Genomic DNA, 17815 nt, shown 5'->3' on the forward strand with positions numbered 1-17815 from the left:
ACTAAAATTAATGCTGTTCAGCTCTGGAGACCCCCTGCCTCAATCCTATGTATTAAAAATTAAAGCAGCGCAATCACCTGTAAAAGCAGTGCAGGGAGATGCAGCGTCTTTCTGCTCTCTCTGCACAGCTCTTCCAGACTGATGGAGGGAAATCGCATGTTACGCTCATTTCCCTGTTAAAGCAAGTACAAACTAGTGCGGTATGTCATTTGTGTAACATGCGGTGGAGGAAATGCGATTTGCTTTAGTGAAAAAAATCTTTATCACAAATTTCATACAGTGAGCTAGGAACATGCCTACATGTTCGATGATGCAATAAAGTTATTGAAGCTACTAGAAAAGGCCCCTTAGTGTCTCCGGTGACATTGCCTAAAAAGTGAAAGTCTGCAGTGCTGGAGACAGTTTCTGCCATGATCGTGCTGTGGGGGGGTGGGGGGGGAGAGTCCATGCTTCTGAATGGGACTCCTTGCAGCGTTAATCCTCTGATGCAGTGATCATCGCAGTTGTATGACCGCGGGTGAATGCTGCACCGAAGAAAGTTCATATAGCTACATCTGTAACTGTAAAAGAAATTAAAAAGAAATAAAAATGCTTAATCTTGTTCATAGTTTTTATAAAAAAAGTAACCAAGGAATGTTACATTATTACACCTGTATTACTGAATTTGTAAGTGGTAAACATGAAGAACAAGGTGGTTCTGGCGCAGCAGCCAAAAAGTGGGTCCCAAACAATGAATATTAAAAATAATTCTTTATTAATCCATCTAAAAAAGAGGAGGCACTAACCCTAATGGAGGGTTAGTGCCTCCACTTTTTTAGATGGATTAATAAAGAATTTTTTTCTTTATTATGTTTATCATGTTTACCTCTCCACTCCAGGCTGCATGCCTAACAGGACTTCAGTATTAAGAGATTTCTGTGAGTACTTTCTTATTCATGATTGCTCAATGTGAGTCCAGGGACCATCCCAATGAGGGTTTGATGGGTTTTTTTTAGCCTCACATCTTACACATCAGGGTATGTTGGCCCATCTGGGGACTTTACTATCTTCAAGCAGTTATCTATATCTTTATCCAGTCCTGTGTCATGAATATATACATCTAATGGCTTCAGTGCTGAAGCGCCTTTGTCACTTGGAAATGGAATTTGTAAGTGGGACTGCATCTTTGCTGCCAGCTGGCTGCTTATCTCTTCTTTGGGGTTTCTAAAGTACAGTTCCACTTCTTATAAATGAGGCGGTTTGTCAGTGCTAAGGCAAGATGAGGTTGTAATGACTTTGAAATGGGGTAGAATAGCTATGTTAATGACTTTACAAAAAAGTTGCTTGTTTGCATGCATTAAGTGCCTTTTTGACATTTTACAAATCACACCATTTCTTTGCAACTAATTTGAGTCTGTTTTAAGAAGCATTTATTAACTTCCACCCGTGTCTTTTCCTACAGGAATGTTTCTTCAAAATGTGAACTTTTTTTTCAAAAGCAGTACTTATTCCCTATGGTTCCTGTTTTTGAATAAAATTAAATTATATTACCAACAGTACAGAGTCAGAGACCATTAGAGGACTCTGATACTACAGATACAGCCAGTTGTATCTCCAACCTGCCACAGCACATGTGCTGGTGAACCGCAGACCAAACATGGAGCATTCACAGCAAAGTGCACAGCAGGGGGGAATTGCCCATCAGAATTAACACATAGGGGGTCCCTGCTTCTGACTGGGACTCCCGCTGTGTTAATCCTACCGGGCCGCATAAGTCTGGAAGAGATGCCCTATGAAAGTAGATAGAATCAGTCAACCTTTCTAAGCACCTAAAACAGGCGATCAAGCTGCTTTGTTTTCATTTTAATAACATAGGATTGAAGCAGGGGGTCTCCAGAGCTGAATAGCATTAATTTCATCCCCAGGGATCCTGTGCTTCCTGAGTTACAGGCCCCGGTGCGGGATTCTGTCTACTCTCACTTCGCATCTCTTACAGATTGCAGCCCGGTAAGATTTACACTGTGGCAGTGCCATTCTGAAGCAAGGTCCCCCACTGATGGGTCATTAGCCTAGTCACAGGGATTCCGCGAGAAGGCAGTGGTCAGGAAGTTCCCATCTGCAGATTCCTGGCCAACTATGCGGTCATCAACCATGTTTGGTCATCAACGTTATCAAGGGGCAGAACAGATACAGCACCCTCGTCAGAGCTTCTCTGGGAGAAAAAGAGGGTGACTTCTTCTCTCTGGGACTCCTTTGCACAGCTCTTCCAGTCTGGTGTCTGGCCCGGCAGGATTAACCCTGCGTAGTTCAATTGAGAAGCAAGGATACCTGCAGAGTTATCTCTCCCAGGCTGTTTTCTATTTTCGGGCCCGTGATCATGCATGGCTGCACTGCTGTCTGACGACCGCATGCAAATGCGGCACCAAGAATAGTAAGTGTTGCTACATCTGTCTATTGCGTCACGGACGTATGTAGCACTTTACAGAGTTAGGCTGGGGCCATGGTGCCTTCGCCAGCGCGGAGGCTGGGAAGTGACCAGCGTTAAGCGAGTGCTTTCCCTGGCTGTGGGGGGTGTGTCTAGGGGCATCACAGAGCTGGTTCGCCCTCATTGGGCAAATTGTTCACGTGACTGGCCTGTCGCGCCAAGAAATCAGTTTCAACAGATTTCTTGCGCAACGCTCGCCCCCTCCCGCTTCCGCCCACACGCTTCCGCACGCCGTATGGCCGTGATCACTGCCTTAAGGCACCATGGTCCTAAGCCTAAGAATGCAGACAGTAAAGGGGATACTATACAAAGTTACACAATCATGTTAAATAAGAAGTTGAACAAAAATAAATATGGAGTTCATGGCCTACAGAGCTTCCAATCTAAATGGAATTATGGAATAATGGGAGATTTATATAATACAATAGGAATATTTGTACTGGAGAACAAATTTGAGGGGGCAAGTACGTGCATCTGGAGTAGACTCAGGCCTAAATTAACCAAGTGTTTCTCTGAGGAGGTCATATTTTAGACATGACTTGAAGATGGGGTGGAAGGTGGCTTGAGAAAACCAGGGGGAGGGTGTTCAACAGGCAGGGAGCCAAAAGTAAAAAAAAGGTTTGAGATGTTAGAGTGCTGTAGAGACAAAGGAAACAGAGAGGAGACAGCCTTCAGCAGAGCATAAGAGACGAGAAGGGGTATAGCAGGAGATTAGAGCTGAGATGTAAAATTGGGTGAAAGAATGTGGAGCTTTGAAGGAAAAAAGTGCAATCTCGTAGTTAATGCATAGTTTATTACTGTAGGTAGCCATTGAAGGGATTTCAGGAGAACTGAAGCTAAAGCCTTGTTAAGGACTTAACTGAGTTCTGTAGATCTGGCCTAAGTGTCTTTGCCTTTTTAAATGTGATTGCTAAAATAGCAGATGTCAAACTGCCCAATAAATCCGATAAGCCTGCTGAAAAAGGACATTTTGTGCAGCATAACACACACGAAAAACAATGCATGCTTTATAATATAGAAAAAAAGGATATTTAAAACAAATGAAATTGTTGCAATAATGCATACTGTAACTCTTGCCTTTTAAATGTTTCATGAACTTCTGTTCTACATCTCCTATAAATGTAATAGCTTGCTTTTTCAGAAATTATGGATTTTAAATTCCACTAGCTCTGTTACCTACATTTTCATCCACTTTCTGATGTACTGCAAAGCATGCTTGAAAATTGATCACATTAATCTCTATTACATTTTTATTCTGCAACTGTACTGTTCATATGAGCTTAAATGATTGGATAAATATTTCCTTTGAAGAATTTAATAAATCTAAACGGCAATTATCATTACAGTGAAGATAACACTATGTATTAATTTGAATTATTTAAAAGGTAATTTGTCACTATATCAAAATTGCGGAAACAATAAAGCTGTACTAATATTTAGAGGTACTTTCCTATGGTTTTAGGAAATTAGCTGTAAATCTACACTATAAAATAATTGCACAAAATCAATCACTGGTAGGAACAGCAAATTTGAAGAAGAAAAAAACATAGCCAGTATGGTGACTATTTGTATGATATCTACTTAAGGATACTTCAGTGGAAACTAGGTCTAATTGTCTATTATTTCCTTTGTAAAAAACAATAAGACCTCAAAACCATGGTACAGTACACAACATGTCAAATAAATACAGTAAGTAATAAGGCCTGTAAAAATAACAATTTTAAAGGTTTCAATTTATCATGTTAGTAGCTATTTATTCTTTGGTAACATAAATGAATAAGTATTCCACTAAGACATGAAATACCAAATGCTTTTGAAGAAAATGAAGCCTTTGGCTATGTTAGATTTTAAAATATAAATACAACAGGTTTTTTTTCTGTTTGCTCTAGGGCCATCTTTACCTTTGAGATCTACTTACTGTCAGAACGTATGTTTCTTTTTGGTGCAGAAAATGTAGAGTCTCAGAGAGAATGGACCAGGGCAATAGCTAAGGTAAGGCTGATAATTATCTGATAAAACTAAGCCTAAGGCTTTAGCATAAAAATAAATTGGCATTGTTAACGCTGGGTTCCCATAGGAAGCAGCTTTAATGTGTTTTTTTTTTTAAGTGATATGCATAATGAGGGAATGTTGGTTCTTTGCTAAAGGCAAAATAAATGCACAACTTGTGTAATGAAATGCTAATGCAGTAAAAATTGGTGCATGGTTTTCCTCACCAAAAACATGTAATATTTTTTCATTTGTTGAGTATTTTTATTACGTCGATCTACGTATAACCTGTCAAAGTTATACTGTATATTACTGTCAAAATGAAATAAAGATGTACATTTCCTAAAAAGCTGTTGATGAAAATCTCAGTGTTGTTTGTGCTGGAAGAAATAATTTTTGTTCAAATTATGATACCTTTTCTTGGACAAGCATAAATAATATTCAATGATGTTATGCTTGTTTTATATCAAGTTTATTCCCAAATATTCTAATTAATATTAATGGTGAAAGTCCCATGTCTAAATTGTCCCAGTAAGGACAGTGGTAGTGGCTTGAGGGATCAAGTGGAACCATGTGGGAAATAGAGTGACGTACAAGAGAGTAAGACATCAATCCTCCTCTGTAGGCCTCTCTTTTGTCCCAGCACACTGTTTTAGAGCCCTCTAAAGAGAGAGACATAGAGATGATGATGATGCTTTCCCTTCTGGCCCTGAAGGGAATATTGTGGATGTCTGTGTGTGCTCAAGGGTTGAAATGTACATGGTAAAGTTTTGCCTTGAGTTTAAATTGAGTTTGTTTGTGTATGCTTTAGTGCCAATCTGTGTGTTTGTACAGTACATGCTTTACTATTAATACATTTTGTTTACTATATTTAAGTCTACTATGTGTGCACTTGAGAATGTTAATTTGTGCTTGAATGTGATACTATAAGTATTCTGTATCATCCGTATTTAAATTTGCTGGCGATTTTTTTTTTATGACTGATTATAGCATAAGCCCCTTTGTGTCACAGCTGACATCGTAATTGCAATAATAACATTAACATTAAGGAGATAAAATTAATTACTATAAAAGATTGGGTGAAGGGGATAGGGGATGGCCAAATATAACATATTAGGTTTGGTAAATAGCATTAGAATCCGTTAAAAAATACCCCCAGAGATATACCATAGTTAATTGCAGGGCTGTCTTAACATATGGGCATGCTCGACAGTTGCCCGGGGGCCCCACAGCATAGGGAGGGCCCACACGCCTGGCCCATGCGTGCCCACCAATGCTCGCCCCCCGCCCGGCACCCCGGCTCGCTCTCCCCCCGCCTGGCACCCCGGCTCGCTCTTAGGGTTGCCAGGTGTCCAGTATTTGGTTACCCTGTCCGGTAAAATATGAGAGATAATACCGGACATGGGATAGAGCAGGGCTGCTGCTGCTGCTAAGAGGCTGGGAAGCTTCTGATTGCGTGGCTGCTGTGTAATTCAGCCAATCAGGAGGTGGCAGGAGCCTGGGGTGGGTGGGGCCAAAAAGCAGAGGAAAAGCATGCAGCAGAGAGGTGAGGCTGTGTCTGTGTCTCAGTGTCCTGCCTGTGTGTGTGTGTCTCAATGTGTGTGTGTATGTGTGTGTGTGTGTGTGTGTGTGTGTGTGTCTGTCTGTCTTTCTGTCTGTGTCCTGTGTCCTGCCTGTGTGTGTGTGTTTGAGTGAGTGTGTGAGTGAATGTCTCAGTATGTGTGTATCTCAGTGTGTGTGTGTATATGCGTGTGTGTGTGTGTGTATGTGTGTGTGTGTGTGTGTGTGTGTGTGCGTGCGTGCGTGCGTGCGTGCGTGCGTGTGTGTGTGTGTGTGTGTGTGTGTGTGTGTGTGTGTGTGTGTGTGTGAGACAGACAGTGCATACAGTACTGGCAACTTTGTTTAATTGCTCACTCACCCTTACCTTTCTTTTACTATACAAACAGTCTTTCCATTTTCAAGATCTATTAAAAATAACCACCATTGTAAATTTTCAGAAAGGCTCCATAACTCAGCTCTCATCACAGCAGCATTGCAATCTTTGCAGCACTCTTACTTACAGACCATCCCCAAGAAGGCAGAGCAGGTTACTTATTCAATGGCATGATTTAATATGCAATTTAAAGCCGGATAGTGAAGTCTAAATTTGAAAGCTACTGTACTGATAATGACAGGGAGGGGAGGGGGGGGGGTGAGAGGATGAATGAATAGGGTTAACAGAGGATGAAGGTGTTACGCCGGTGCTGCCCGCAGACCAGACCCATCCCCTGAGCTGAAGGGGAAGTGGTACACTGGCGACACACTTTATTCGAGCACGGCTAGTCCCGCGAATTCGGGTATACTCGGGTGTATTCAGGTTTCTGATATTTTTCAGCCAGAGTGCATTGCGTTATTTTCCGGCAGGAATTTAAGCTTTTTATTCCGGCTGGTTACAATACTGCAATGCCGTCAAAATACACATGGTGGCGCTTGCGAGCTATTCTCTGTGAAGCCGTCCCCTATAATGAATTGTAATGCAGTATACAGTATATATATATATACAGTACTGTATAACAACAACCCCTGTAAGCCCTAACATACAGTACTGTACAGTACTGTACTGTATATGCACATACATAAATGATACTACTGTATGGGCGGCGGGGGCGAGATGTGTTTGCAGCAGAGAGAGATCCGCTGCTCTCTCTCTGCGCAAACATCCACACATTAAAAATTATTTGAAATACATTTTTATTGATAGTGTAGATGTGCAGGGGGTCTCCGGAGCTGAACCGCGTTGGTTTTAGGTCTGGGGACCCCGTGCCCCCCGAGATACAGGCCCCTTTAGGGGGTGCCGGTATCCAGCTCTGCGTTAAAAGCTCCGATCACGTGACCGCGGCCTGTAAACCAAGCAGAGCAGAGGGATACCGGCACCCCCTAAAGGGGCCTGTATCTCGGGGGGCACGGGGTCCCCAGACCTGAAACCTGTGCGCTTCTGCTCTGGAGACCCTCTGCACATGTACAGTATCAATAAAACACATACAATATACAGTATAAATAAACACTCGTTCTTTACCTTAGCGTCTATGCGCTATGGTAAAGAAGCATTATTTTAATAATATTGTACAGTGAGCAGGGGGTTCCCTGAGCCAGAAATTAATGATTAATGCTCAGGGAACCCCCCCCCCCTGCTCCTGATCAATATTATTAAAAATACGGAAAATGCTGCGTCATTACCATAGCGGATAGCCGCTAAGGCAATGAAGGGGTTAACCCACCGTGCCCGCTTTATTGTGTGTAGTGGGGATGGGTGAGGGGGGTATTTGGCCCTTGGTGTGAGTTTACGACTTGCGGGAGGGGGGGGGGGGGGTTGCGGGTGCACTTAACCCCTTCACGATCGTAGCAGTTAATACCGCTACGGTCATGAAGGGGTTAAGCCCTCCCGCTACCCCAACCCCCCCCCCCCCCCCCCGCAAGCCCTCCCCAACCATCGTTGGGGCGAATACCCCATTCACCCACCCTCCCGCTACCCACAATAAAAAAATACACACACACAGCAGCCGCCAAAAAATAAATAAATAAATGACAATAAATACATTTGAAATACATTTTTATTGATAGTGTAGATGTGCAGGGGGTCTCCGGAGCTGAACCGCGTTGGTTTTAGGTCTGGGGACCCCGTGCCCCCCGAGATACAGGCCCCTTTAGGGGGTGCCGGTATCCAGCTCTGCGTTAAAAGCCCCGATCACGTGACCGCGGCCTGTAAACCAAGCAGAGCAGAGGGATACCGGCACCCCCTAAAGGGGCCTGTATCTCGGGGGGCACGGGGTCCCCAGACCTGAAACCTGTGCGCTTCTGCTCTGGAGACCCTCTGCACATGTACAGTATCAATAAAACACATACAATATACAGTATAAATAAACACTCGTTCTTTACCTTAGCGTCTATGCGCTATGGTAAAGAAGCATTATTTTAATAATATTGTACAGTGAGCAGGGGGTTCCCTGAGCCAGAAATTAATGATTAATGCTCAGGGAACCCCCCCCCCCCCTGCTCCTGATCAATATTATTAAAAATACGGAAAATGCTGCGTCATTACCATAGCGGATAGCCGCTAAGGCAATGAAGGGGTTAACCCACCGTGCCCGCTTTATTGTGTGTAGTGGGGATGGGTGAGGGGGGTATTTGGCCCTTGGTGTGAGTTTACGACTTGCGGGAGGGGGGGGGGGGGGTTGCGGGTGCACTTAACCCCTTCACGATCGTAGCAGTTAATACCGCTACGGTCATGAAGGGGTTAAGCCCTCCCGCTACCCCAACCCCCCCCCCCCCCCGCAAGCCCTCCCCAACCATCGTTGGGGCGAATACCCCATTCACCCACCCTCCCGCTACCCACAATAAAAAAATACACACACACAGCAGCCGCCAAAAAATAAATAAATAAATGACAATAAATACATTTGAAATACATTTTTATTGATAGTGTAGATGTGCAGGGGGTCTCCGGAGCTGAACCGCGTTGGTTTTAGGTCTGGGGACCCCGTGCCCCCCGAGATACAGGCCCCTTTAGGGGGTGCCGGTATCCAGCTCTGCGTTAAAAGCCCCGATCACGTGACCGCGGCCTGTAAACCAAGCAGAGCAGAGGGATACCGGCACCCCCTAAAGGGGCCTGTATCTCGGGGGGCACGGGGTCCCCAGACCTGAAACCTGTGCGCTTCTGCTCTGGAGACCCTCTGCACATGTACAGTATCAATAAAACACATACAATATACAGTATAAATAAACACTCGTTCTTTACCTTAGCGTCTATGCGCTATGGTAAAGAAGCATTATTTTAATAATATTGTACAGTGAGCAGGGGGTTCCCTGAGCCAGAAATTAATGATTAATGCTCAGGGAACCCCCCCCCCTGCTCCTGATCAATATTATTAAAAATACGGAAAATGCTGCGTCATTACCATAGCGGATAGCCGCTAAGGCAATGAAGGGGTTAACCCACCGTGCCCGCTTTATTGTGTGTAGTGGGGATGGGTGAGGGGGGTATTTGGCCCTTGGTGTGAGTTTACGACTTGCGGGAGGGGGGGGGGGGTTGCGGGTGCACTTAACCCCTTCACGATCGTAGCAGTTAATACCGCTACGGTCATGAAGGGGTTAAGCCCTCCCGCTACCCCAACCCCCCCCCCCCCCCCGCAAGCCCTCCCCAACCATCGTTGGGGCGAATACCCCATTCACCCACCCTCCCGCTACCCACAATAAAAAAATACACACACACAGCAGCCGCCAAAAAATAAATAAATAAATGACAATAAATACATTTGAAATACATTTTTATTGATAGTGTAGATGTGCAGGGGGTCTCCGGAGCTGAACCGCGTTGGTTTTAGGTCTGGGGACCCCGTGCCCCCCGAGATACAGGCCCCTTTAGGGGGTGCCGGTAGCCCTCTGCTTGGTTTAAAGGTCCGATCACGTGATCGCGGCCTGTAAACCAAGCAGAGCAGAGGGATACCGGCACCCCCTAAAGGGGCCTGTATCTCGGGGGGCACGGGGTCCCCAGACCTGAAACCTGTGCGCTTCTGCTCCGGAGACCCTCTGCACATGTACACTATCAATAAAAATGTATTTCAAATGTATTTATTGTCATTTATTTATTTATTTATTTATTTATATTTATTCATTGTGCTGCTGCTGCAAGTCGTAAACTCACACCAAGGGCCAAACACCCCCCTCACCCCCAATAAAAAAAATTCACGCACAGCAGCCCCACAATTAATAAATAAATCTAAATAAATAAATAAAATCTATGTAAAACCCCCTCCCCTATTCTCGCTTTTAAAACGCCCTGCCTTCTCTCTAATCTATGTAAAAAACCCTCCCCCTATCCCCCTATTGTGTGTGCGTTAAACTTCCCTGCAAGCTATGTAAAAAAACCTCCCCCTATTGTGTGTGTGTTTAAATCTGTCTGGCCTGTGTTTCTGAGTGCTGAGTGCTCTGCGTTTAAAGGTCCCGATCACGTGATCGCGGCCTGTAAACCAAGCAGAGCAGAGGGATACCGGCACCCCCTAAAGGGGCCTGTATCTCGGGGGGCACGGGGTCCCCAGACCTGAAACCTGTGCGCTTCAGCTCCGGAGACCCCCTGCACATGTACACTATCAATAAAAATGTATTTCAAATGTATTTATTGTCATTTATTTATTTATTTATATTTATTCATTGTGCTGCTGCTGCAAGTCGTAAACTCACACCAAGGGCCAAACACCCCCCTCACCCCCAATAAAAAAAATTCACGCACAGCAGCCCCACAATTAATAAATAAATCTAAATAAATAAATAAAATCTATGTAAAACCCCCTCCCCTATTCTCGCTTTTAAAACGCCCTGCCTTCTCTCTAATCTATGTAAAAAACCCTCCCCCTATCCCCCTATTGTGTGTGCGTTAAACTTCCCTGCAAGCTATGTAAAAAAACCTCCCCCTATTGTGTGTGTGTTTAAATCTGTCTGGCCTGTGTTTCTGAGTGCTGAGGGCCAAACACCCCCCCCACCCCCAATAAAAAAAATTCACGCACAGCAGCCCCACAATTAATAAATAAATCTAAATAAATAAATAAATAAAGACATGAAGAGAAATAAATATATACTGTACAGTATATACTTTGTATATATATATACACTGTATATATATATATATATATATATATATATATATATATATATACATACAGTATACATATATACACTGTGTATATATATATATATATATATATATATATATATATATATATCATACAGCTATATTTATATATATATATATATATATATATATATATATATATATATATATACTGTATATATATATATATATATATATATATACATACTGTATGTGAGTGAAAAGAGAAAAAAGTAACCCGTATGGGAGCACTCAGGTATGCAATTGATATATTTGTTTATTTATTTGACACAGTGCAAAAAGGGATGAATAAACAGTACATGATTTAAAAACACTTAAAAAAGAGGCATGGACCCTTAAACACTAATGAACAGCACTAGGGAACGACACACACTGTCAACCATAAACATGAAAAGGATAGTGACTCAAAAAACACTAGGGAGAATCAAAGTGAATCACAATACAGTAGGTTACTGGGTTTAAAGGCACCTACTGTATACAACGCTAAGGATAATGCACACTACACACCAAAAGGTAGACTTGTCAAAGTATAAATGACAGTCTCAAAGCATCACACATCTGCATTAGCATACAGTAATATACAGTAACCAATGCCTACAGCACAAATCATGTGTAGGAAAGGTGGTAAGGTGGAATGAAATCCCTAGATGTGTAGAGCAATGAAGTTAATGAATAGCATACTGTACAGTATAAAACATAACATTACAATCCACACAGTACATTGCATTTACAGTACATTGTATACTGTAAATGATGCATAGCATTAAATCTATGCACCATATACAGTACTGTACATTCTGCAAATGAATGTTAACAATATAATTGCAAGCTACTCTACCAGTAAATACTGTACAAACACTTCCAAACAAGTCAACTTAACTACAGTATTTTAACCAAGCAAGTAAACCAAAATCAATATATACTGTAAGTAACAACCAGAAAAGACAATTTAAAAACAAACTAACCCTTACAATACCAAGGATTACATCTATCTAATTGTAAAAAACCTTATACATTATACACAGCAGCATTGTTTAAAAACCCCTTCCCCCCTAATGTTTGTGTTAAGCAGATTACACTGAAGGGAGAGAGATATAAAGGCCTAAAGCCCCTTCCCCCCCTAATGTTTCTGTTAAGCAGATTACACTGAAGGGAGAGAGATATAAAGGCCTAAAGCCTTACCTGCATTGGTAAACCCTCCCTGCATTGGTAAACCCTCCCTGCATTGATGTCGTGTAGTGTACAGTATGTAAATGTGGGGAGGAGGGGGGCCCAATGTGCATAATGTACTGTGAGGTCTAACCACCCTCACCCCCTACCCACATACTGTACCGTTACCCCCCCCCCCCCCATCCTGGCCATGGCCCCTCACGCACAGCAGCTCCACAATTAATAAATAAATATAAATAAATACATGAAGAGAAATAAATATATACTTTATATATAAATGTGAGTTTATAAATAAAATAAAGAATATTATTTCTAGGGGCCCTAGAACAGAAGTTCCCACGCCAATTTCGCGCTCATTGCTCTTTTTTTGCTCTTTTTTTACAATGTTGCTGGTCTTGCGGCTTTGCAGTATGCAAGCAAAAAGCGCAGTGTATGAAGTCTGGGTGAGCGCTTTCCACATTTGATGCCTACGGCACCTTCCCATTTCTACACACTTCAATACCTGCACAGTTGGTAGCGCTTTCCATCCCAGCTACCATTCTGGATATTCACCTCTCACAGGCCATTCTTGCCCGAGTCTGTCCTATCAGACAGGGGCATTAACCTGTATCCACACCACCTGGACAATTTCTCTCTGTCAGAGACTTGTGCTATTTATTTTATATATTTTTGTGTAATTATTCATGCAAATTTATGCTCATTTCATATGTGGTTTTCAACATAAAGTGGCTGCTGGGCCTGATCCTAACTCATACAGTATACAGTAGCGCTTCCCTGTTTGTTTGTTTATTGCAAGCAAAAAGCAGTTTGTAGTACTGAGTGTGAGATAAATTACTGTATTTATCAGTGTTGATCAAAGAGAGTTGATCAGAAGGATTCCCCTTATATACAGTACGTAGAATTAATAAAATTGTATTATTTTCCGATATCCGCAGTGATTCTGGTCAACCTGACAGATTTTTAGTAATACAGTATACTGTACTGCAAGACCATGTGTTGTCTACCTTTTACTACAGTATACTGTACTGTATGAATGACAATAGAGTGCTGTATACTTTATAAGGGGAATCCTTCTGATCAATTCTCTTTGATCAATACTGATAAATACAGTATCATATTTATACCCCTTTAGCACCTGTCGTTCCATCCTATGCACCCATTTACTGTACAATGGTGATTGCGGTCGTATTCACGTACTTTATGTGAGATAAATTAACCAGTTCTTTTATTGCTGAAGTCGCCACAAAATACTTTTATTTACAAATACAGTACAATACAATGGTGAAACTTTTCAAGTTAACAGCAATTCAAAACATCAACACACAATAATACATACTTTACAGTACTGTACAGTATACTGTACTAGTATATTTGGGCCTTGTCTTTGGGGGTTTATTCATGCAATTATTAGGGTGACCTGGCGTTGGAAATACTGACACAGTACAATCCTACAGCTACACCACCCACCCCCTCCCTTAGAGTTTTTAATCCCTCCCTGGCCAAGCATCAATCGTCTGGCTAATCCAATCCAAGCCATTGTTTTGTTAATCTGGCCCTGGGCTGTTCAGAACAGCCACTGCTTCTAAATTACTGAAAATATACAGGATAAATATACAGTGATGTGAAATAATCCTTTCTGTGTGTCTGAGAGTGTTGAAAGTCACCAGGTCCTCATCTAGTAGAGTACATTCTCGAATACCTTTAGAATAAAAATACAGTATATATAAATATACAGTATAAATATTGCACAGTATACTGTAATGTTAAATAACCCATCCTGTTCTTTTTCCCTTAATACTGTAACAGTATCCTCATTGTGTCTGCGGTACAGTAGTTCATTGAGAGAGGAGAGGTTTTGTGTACATCATTACTGCTGTTTATATACTGTACATTTGACTGCACAAGCAGATTTGACGAACACAAGGCCCCCCCTCCCCTCTGGTGCACCCTTTTTCCTGGAACGACAAGAAAACAAAAACTTTGTTCAGTTACTGTACTGTACTGTATGTGCGTACTGTATTATGGTAGACCTACTGTACAGTAGGTGGCTGGTGCAGCTTTCTCTGGAAAGAAAAAATGGAGCAGTTAGTAGGCAGTTACTGTAGTATGTCAAACTAGTCTACTGTACTGTATACTGGAACTACTGTAAACTCTGACTATTGGGAAAGCTAAAATCTGTGCCATACTTACCTGTATCATAGTGTACCTACTGTACAATACTACAGCACTGTACTACTTTCCTGATGCTTGTCCATTGCGCGCGATGACAATGGGCAACACAGTGGCAATATGGTCTATATATTTATTGCATCGTTCCTCGGTGAGTACATCGTTCCAAAAACTCATTATGGCTGTATACAACTCGTCCTTCTTGGAGGGTTTCGCCACTTTACGGATGTGGTCCTTCAGCTGATGCCAGACCATTTCGATCGGATTGAAGTCTGGTGATCTGTGATTGGAAAGAAAGGACAATTAGTTTAAGAGATAGAGTACACAGTAAAAACAGTGGGGAACATATAAATGGGACACGGTCTACTACACTTACTCCGCTGGCGTCTTCACCCAGTTGATGCCGCGCTCAAGGATATGCGCCGTCGACGCGGTGTGCTTGGGATCATTGTCCTGGTAAAAGCGATGACCATTGGGAAAGTCTTGTGTGATGTATCGCACTATCACGGGCACAATGTTGTCTTGGAAGAAATCTTTATTCATGATTCCTATAGCAAGAAAAGAAAAGTGCTCAATAGTACAGTACAGTGCATACGGTAAGGCAACACTAGTCAAGTACAGTGCATTAGGCGGCATTATATTTGAGAAATTGTACCTTCAAAGACGACAATGCATCCCGGTCCACGCCTAGAGATGGCACCCCACACATGCAGCTTCACAGGGTGTTTTGGCCGTGGCTTCAAAGTTATGCGGCCTTTTTTGTGGAACGCAAATCTTGCAAATCTCTCCAGCGACACAGTAGACTCATCAGTGAAGATGCAATCCTGGAAAGTCTCACCGCTGTCGATCCATGCCTGGGCCTGGAGCACTCTTTTGATTTTGTTTGCGTCCCGTATCATGGGGTACGCTCTGTAATGACAATGAATAAAAAATGTTAGCGTCACAGCGCAGTACAGTTTGCAAAACAACATTTTTACTTTACAGTACAGTACCTCCTGTACTGTCCACTACTAACCTCACACGTCCATATTTCCATCCAATTCTGCGTCTCATCTTCTTTATGCTGCTCTCGGATACAGTCAGATTGTGGTTTTCCTGAAGAGTGTTTTTAACCCTTAATGCGCTCCTCTCATCATTCTCCTCACTTATTCTGTCCACCAGAAGAGTAGTCTCCCTACAATGCAAAGAAATTATATTGTGTTATTAATATGCAGCAATATAAAATGTATATTGTATACTGTACATGTAATGTTGTAATATACAGTAAATATAAATATACAAAAAATGTATACTGCTGTACTATAAATATAAATAGACAAAATATACAGTATACAGTACTGTTGTAATATAATAAATATACTATATAAATACGGTATACTGTTGTTATATCATAATAAATACACATCATATACTGTATATTTCGTTGTAAGATGAATTGCAATATACCAAAAGTGTATACTGCTGCACAAAAAATATAAATTGACCACACATACAGTACACTACAGTATATACTGTTGTACTATATAAATACGGTATACTGTTGTTATATCATAATAAATACACATCATATACTGTATATTCCGTTGTAAGATGAATTGCAATATACCAAAAGTGTATACTGCTGCACAAAAAATATAAATTGACCACACATACAGTACACTACAGTATATACTGTTGTAATATAATAAATATACTATATAAATACGGTATACTGTTGTTATATCATAATAAATACACATCATATACTGTATATTCCGTTGTAAGATGAATTGCAATATACCAAAAGTGTATACTGCTGCACAAAAAATATAAATTGACCACACATACAGTACACTACAGTATATACTGTTGTAATATAATAAATATACTATATAAATACGGTATACTGTTGTTATATCATAATAAATACACATCATATACTGTATATTTCGTTGTAAGATGAATTGCAATATACCAAAAGTGTATACTGCTGCACAAAAAATATAAATTGACCACACATACAGTACACTACAGTATATACTGTTGTAATATAATAAATATACTATATAAATACGGTATACTGTAGATGTACACTACAGTTTTCTATATTTTTTTTGGTTAAGTTTTATAAATACAGTATACTGTACAGTACTTACGCATTTGTTACCCTTGGTGCCTTTTTGCGGTCTCTGTTTTTTCCTTGTGCATGATAGCACACAGTGCTTGATGGCACAACGAGGCCAGAAGCAGTTAACCAGCGCTGGATATCTGCAATTCGTTGTCCGCTCGTGTACATCTCCTTCATTCTCATGCTGAGATCCTTTGAAATCTTCTTAACAGGCATTGCTGCGAGTACTGTAGAAAGAAATACAAACACAAGAATGTGTATTCGATGTTTAGTCGATGTGTATTCAATGTGCAGTGAATCCACAAAATGGATGGTGTATTTATATGTTAATGACTCACATAACAGACCACCCACTTTCAACACCTGTACCTGGCCACCATGCATAAAAGGTTGTACACGTTGCATAGCCCACCACTTGCTGATCTTTATCTGAGGCATTGTCCAGATACTGCATTGTGCCTCCCGCTTACATGGAGCATCCCCGGTTCTATGGACGAAAGAATCATCTCACCTCTGCTGTGCCTGCCACACTGAAAAAGAGAAAGGCAGTTACCGTTCCCAAGCCAAAGGCAAAGCGACAGGCTAAGGCCAACAAAGAAAACCTTCTGCTGACCCCAAAGGCTAAGGCTTTTAAAACACGTCAGCCTTATTATGTGAAGAAGAAATACGGTACTGTGCTCGGTTCGCAAGACGCATGGCAGCCAACTCACCGAATCCGCAGACCACTTGCTCCCATATGCTTCGACGACTCTGCTGTAGCTGTCCCGGAAATCTTCAGCCCGGCTTCTCCACCCCCATCTTCTCCGGTTCCATCTGAAGATGCTGCTGCCTCTGAAATCAACGGGTCACTGTCTCCTTTGCTCTTGGACGACTCTGCTTCTCTCCCGGAAATCCAGCGGTCACCTTCTCCATCCCTCTTCCACCACGCTGCAGCTTCTCCTGTACCGGGCATCCCCAGGTCACCTCTTCCACTCTCCATCGATGCCGCTTCTCTCCAGGGAACCCCCATCTCATCCTCCGTTGCACCCATCCCCCCAGATCTCCAGATGCCATGCACAAGCAGCTCGTTGGACCGGATCCTGAATGGGCTAAGTGTGGATCTCCCCGGGAATTCTAGTGTGCTGGCAAAGCTAGATCTGCTTCTGGAGTCGGTGCTACATATGGAGCAACGGCTGGATCAACGGATGCTACATATGGAGCAACGGATGGATCAACGGATGGACAAGATAGAGGCAGACATAGCGGGCATACA

The 17815-nt window shown here is 42.0% G+C and overlaps 1 protein-coding gene across 2 annotated transcripts in view; it reads left to right on the top strand.

Annotated features, from left to right (window-relative positions):
- The window catches only part of ARAP2 (ArfGAP with RhoGAP domain, ankyrin repeat and PH domain 2), a 406381-nt gene that overhangs the window by 187581 nt on the left and 200985 nt on the right, over nt 1–17815 (top strand). For both annotated transcript variants that reach the window (XM_075568062.1, XM_075568070.1), the window contains exon 17: nt 4354–4456. In XM_075568062.1, coding sequence (XP_075424177.1) covers nt 4354–4456 — 103 coding nt within the window. The remainder of the gene's footprint in view (nt 1–4353; nt 4457–17815) is intronic.

This window comes from Ascaphus truei, chromosome 1, assembly GCF_040206685.1.
Source record: "Ascaphus truei isolate aAscTru1 chromosome 1, aAscTru1.hap1, whole genome shotgun sequence".
Taxonomy (NCBI): Eukaryota; Metazoa; Chordata; class Amphibia; order Anura; family Ascaphidae; genus Ascaphus; species Ascaphus truei.